The sequence below is a fragment of the Electrophorus electricus genome, chromosome 15 (assembly GCF_013358815.1).
Source record: "Electrophorus electricus isolate fEleEle1 chromosome 15, fEleEle1.pri, whole genome shotgun sequence".
Lineage (NCBI taxonomy): Eukaryota > Metazoa > Chordata > Actinopteri > Gymnotiformes > Gymnotidae > Electrophorus > Electrophorus electricus.
The window spans coordinates 13,281,717-13,286,716 of NC_049549.1; the positions used below are offsets into that span (position 1 = coordinate 13,281,717).

Sequence of the window (5,000 nt, forward strand, 5' to 3'; positions counted from 1 at the left end):
AGATAAAAAAGCTTGAAATCTCATCTGGAGATGGAGGGCTGAAGGGAACTAAACTGATTTCCCTCCTGTAAGCAGTTCACATGTCTGAAGTCGATAAGGTCTTTGTAGAAACATGTCCTCTGATTTGTCAACTTGTAGGCCACATTTGGCTTTGGTGACACGTGGGTTTTGGGTAATGTAGTTTCTCCTGGGCTGTGATCTGCAGGAACGGGAAGAAAAACAAGCTGCTTCTAAACATGCAGGTGAATGGTGGGGGGAGTTCTGGTGAGGACTTGCCCTCGTGCTCACCACTGCTTGCAGCCCAGTCTCCATACACCCTCCCCGTCACGTCCGCCCACATGGAGAGCCCACTTCTAAAAAGTAGGTGCTTGTGTAATGACAGTTCTGACGCCTCCCACAGGCTGCCATCTCCTGTAGCAAGGTTTTCAGCATCGTTATCTTTCTAACATATATGCACTGCATTCTTTTTCTTTCCCACTGCCTTATTGTCCTTCATGTCGTCTTGCTCTCTAGCTGTTTGGCGGAGCTCTCCGCAGAACGTGCGGAGAGATTTTGGCCTTTCTTTCACACACAGGTATGGCAGACTAAACCTTCTCGCTCATGCTATATGGCTTCATATAACATTTGTCAGCACTGACTGGAGGAAATCTGTTTGTCTTTTAGGTTTTCCACTAAGTCATGGTTGTCTCAGACATGTGCAGTGTGTCACAAGAACATGATGTTCGGTGTTAAGTGCAAACACTGCAAGTAAGTCGAGTTGTAAACCCCAATGTTATAGCACCTATTTTTTTCATCAACAGAATCTACTAATGATCCTTTTCTCACTATCAGGTTGAAGTGCCACAACAAGTGTACCAAAGACGCTCCTCAGTGCCATCTACCCTTTCGAAGTATGACTTTGTCGACTTTATTAAACAACAACCCCAAATATTTCTTAATAGCATGTTTAGAATCAAACACTGTTTAGAGTTTTGCCCCTCAGTAAATGGGCAGAAAGAACACATCAGTCTCAGGTCATATAGATCTCAACATGCTCGCAATTAGACTTCAGTCCTCTCAGTGACCAGAGATTGACATGTTCTTTTTGTGAAGATATTGCAAATATTTTTGGATTTTTGTTCTTTTCCCTTCATACTGGTGGATGTTCTAGACCTGCTCTCACTCAACAAAAATAAGATTACCATAGTTTTTTTTTTCCATCTTTCTGCTTTCTTTTTCTGCACTTTCCAGTTTCAAAAATCAGAAGAACAGAGTCAGTCCCATCAGACATCAATAACCAGGTCGACCGCCTTCCACATGCCACGCAGTTCGATACATTACCGAAGACGTTGAACAAAAAGGTACGAATGACGCCACCCAGCATTATGAAATGTTTAGTTCATAGCACTTTGTCAGTGGGTGCCAGGTTCACGAGGCTAATCACACCTCCTCCGATATCGTTGAAGTTGGTCCTTAAGTTCGTTGTACTCTCTGGTAGCTTCAGAGTGGCTCCTGTTTTGCTCTTCCCCCCAGGAGCAGCTTCCGTCTGTCAGTCAGCCAGACTCCAGCAGTAACCCCTCCTCCACCACATCCTCTACGCCTTCCTCCCCTGCTGCGTTCTGCCAGAGCAACCCCCCCAGCGCCACACCGCCCCCCAACCCCTCGCCCAAAGGGCTGCGTGACAGCCGCTTCAGCTTCCCAGGTCGGTGACTTTGGTGCGGACTACGATCTGCTGATTATTTCCACATGTCGCTCTAAAATAATGTCTTAACTTTGGTTAAGACTTGGTTAAGATTTGAGTTTTTAACTCCTTACCATTTTTCTAAGATTTATATGATGTTGATTGATTCTGTTGTATTATTTACATACATTGAGCTAGTGAGGTGACACAAATGTATTTTATTAATGTTTACAGATTTGTACATACATATTCACTAAAACTTAAACCCAATCCGTAATAATGCCAGTCTTAGCCAAAATATCTTTGTTTAGTACTTATTACATGAGCATCATTATCTCTCTGTCAGAAAGCTGCTTGATTTGAGGATATCCCAATGTCCTGATATCAGCACACATTAATAATGGCACCTTTTGTATGGAAAAATCCAAACTCTTCTTGCTCTATAAGCAATTTATTTAATAGTTAATGAAACAGTATCCTGCATGATGGAGGCTAATGGAATATGTCAGTTACTGAAGTAATATAGTTAATGGAATAACACAGTTAGTAATCCCCTGCCCCACCAACACTAGCAGTAACTGAACTGGATGTGAAGATGCTTATTAGGCAGAGGGGCAGCTAACCCAGAGTTATGGATGTTTCTCTGACTGCTCACGCTCCTTCCACTCTACGTTTGGCTGTTTTTTTTCCACTCCGTCCTGATCATTATCTGCCTACTATGTTCAGGTCAGACAAGGGTTTTTCTTCGCTGGTGAGTCATGTAACACCTGGATATCACCCCTTTCCAATTACTGACCTAGTTAGGTTTCTACGGAAAATGGCTTTAAGCCACCTTCTTTATGCCCTGGGTTCTGTGCTGGTGTTTAACGCCTCCTTCTGGACACAATGATTCATTGCTTTCAGAGTGTCATCATGGGGACGTGAACGTTGTTGTTTGCATGGAATAATATTGACCCTGTTTCTAGAGATTTTTCTTTTCTTTTCTTTTTTTCTTTTTAACTTGTTTTAAGTAACATTACAAATAGAAATCCCATAGAGCATTTGGCTTTTGTCATGGGTTTTCTTATTAAGACTGTGAACACAGCATTCCGATGTTCATAAAGGTTTTCATTTGAAATCTAAATGTCCACATCACTGCCTTTCCTTCCAGACGTGTCTCATTCCCCACATCCAGATGGCTCTCAGGACTCAGGGTAAGGCCTGTAACTTTCCTGCCATTTTAGCCTACTGTTTTTGAGTGGAACAAATATGTCCTCTACATTCCCTGATTTTGGACACTCTAGCTAATCAGGGAGCACTACAATCAGGATACATCACCATGTGCAGATATTATGGCGTCCTTACTCTTACCCACAAGGCACCCTCTCATGCCCAGTGCACAGGCAGCATGTACAAAACCAATATAATGTGCACAGGTGCCAAAATTCAAAGTAACAGCACTAACTGCCCAGAGGTTGTTTATGTCCTGTTTATGTTTATTTAATGTCAGATATCTGGATATAGGAACTGACATTCATAATACAGAAATTGAAAAGAGGACCAAGACAGAGCAGAGGATGGCTCACAGATGCTATGAATCTAATGTCCTCTTTCGCTTCCAGGGAGAAGGAGCAGGCCAGTGAGCAGAGCTTGCAGACAGCCAGGCTGGAGGATGCAGTGGTGAGTGTTGGAGAAGACGAGTCTCTCAGTACACTAGGCAGAGAGCAGTGTGGAAACAAATGTTCTCCTGACTTAGGGAGGTGGGGGGAATGTTCTGTATTCTCCAACAAGGCTGTAGTTCAGTTACAGCACAGAATGCTACTTGAGCGTCTTGGTCCTTCAGTTTTGGAGAGGCCAACCACTGCATAGTTTCTTATCTGTTCCTGCCTTGTCCTCTTGATGGATCTCCTTGGCCAGTAATGATATGACGCAGCTGTGTGGGTCACAAAGTCAGTACTGTAGCCTCCCTTGACTTGAGCTACACAACCCGCCCATGTGTGAACGATTAGTTCCGAGGAATTGTGCAAACTTTCTTGTTTTCAAACACGCCAGTCCAGCCCATAGACTGGGCTTCCTTTGGACACAACACAGCTTAAAACAAACCCTTGTTGAGTTATAATGCTTTCACATGCTTTGCCCAAGAACACGGACAGCAAGGAGTATCCGCCGAAGAACAAAAGGTCGGAGGAAGAAGAGGAAGAGGAGGAAGAAGAGGCCACCTCGGAAGTGGAAGACGAAGGGGAGGAAGATGAGCTGGACGAGCTGCCGTCCCTGCGGGACCCGTGGAAGGGCCCCATCTCGCGCAAGCACAGCCAGACCAGCGTCTACTTGCAGGAGTGGGACGTGCCATTCGAGCAGTTGGAGCTGGGCGAGCTCATCGGCAAGGGCCGCTGGGGGCGGGTGCACCGGGGCCGCTGGCACGGAGAGGTGGCCGTCCGTCTGCTGGAGATCGACGGCAACAACCAGGGCCACCTGAAGCTCTTCAAAAAGGAGGTGATGAACTACCGGCAGACGCGGCACGAGAACGTGGTGCTGTTCATGGGAGCCTGCATGAACCCGCCACAGCTGGCCATCATAACGAGGTGAGGACATAATGAGTCTGCTGAGAGGGGGGTGATTATAGTGTTGAGATTTGTTTGTATTATATTAAAGGGGGGGGTGTAATCTGCTTAAACCCAAAAACACAAGTTACTTGAACTTGTTAGGAATAGAATGGTAACATTTTATGATCTGCATGGCTATTTTGAAGTGGGTTTCATCATTTTATTTTTGGATTTAATCTTTTTAATCTTGCACATGTTCATAATTTGTTACTGACAGTTTCTGCAAGGGCCGGACGTTGTTCTCCGTTGTCAGGGATTCGAAAAATACATTGGACATCAACAAAACCAGGCAAATTGCTCAAGAAATTGTAAAGGTATAACTATGTGTCTGTCTCTTGTACGCATGTCTGGACTGTCTCCTTCACAATAGGGTGATCGTTCTTGTTTTTTGTTTTGTTTTGTTTTTTTCTTATAGGGGATGGGCTACCTTCATGCAAAGGACATTGTGCACAAGGATTTAAAATCCAAGAATGTGTTTTATGACTCAAACAAAGTGGTCATCACAGATTTTGGTCTATTTGGCATGTCTGGAGTAGTGCAAGAGGATAGGTAAAGAGCCTAATGTGTTGAGTCGTCATTCTGATCAGTGTTTTAGATGTACTGCACTCGCATGAAAATCAGTAGCCAAGAAACCGCGTGTGTGTGTGCGTGTGCTTCCAGGCGAGAGAATGAGCTGAAGCTACCGCGAGGCTGGATCTACTACCTGGCTCCTGAGGTCGTGCAGAGGCTGTGTCCTGGGAACGAGCAGGACCGATTAC

At 44.8% G+C, this 5,000-nt stretch overlaps 1 protein-coding gene across 6 annotated transcripts in view; it reads left to right on the forward strand.

The window, feature by feature from the left end:
- ksr1b (kinase suppressor of ras 1b) overlaps positions 1–5,000 on the forward strand; it is a 27,222-nt gene that overhangs the window by 17,300 nt on the left and 4,922 nt on the right. For all 6 annotated transcript variants that reach the window (XM_027021487.2, XM_027021488.2, XM_027021491.2 and 3 more), the window contains 12 exons: positions 206–360; positions 514–574; positions 664–747; positions 832–890; positions 1,231–1,340; positions 1,513–1,681; positions 2,811–2,853; positions 3,262–3,319; positions 3,782–4,221; positions 4,460–4,556; positions 4,658–4,791; positions 4,903–5,000. The exon at positions 4,903–5,000 is cut by the window's right edge and continues 34 nt beyond it. In XM_027021487.2, the coding sequence (XP_026877288.2) occupies positions 206–360; positions 514–574; positions 664–747; positions 832–890; positions 1,231–1,340; positions 1,513–1,681; positions 2,811–2,853; positions 3,262–3,319; positions 3,782–4,221; positions 4,460–4,556; positions 4,658–4,791; positions 4,903–5,000 (1,508 nt within the window). The remainder of the gene's footprint in view (positions 1–205; positions 361–513; positions 575–663; positions 748–831; positions 891–1,230; positions 1,341–1,512; positions 1,682–2,810; positions 2,854–3,261; positions 3,320–3,781; positions 4,222–4,459; positions 4,557–4,657; positions 4,792–4,902) is intronic.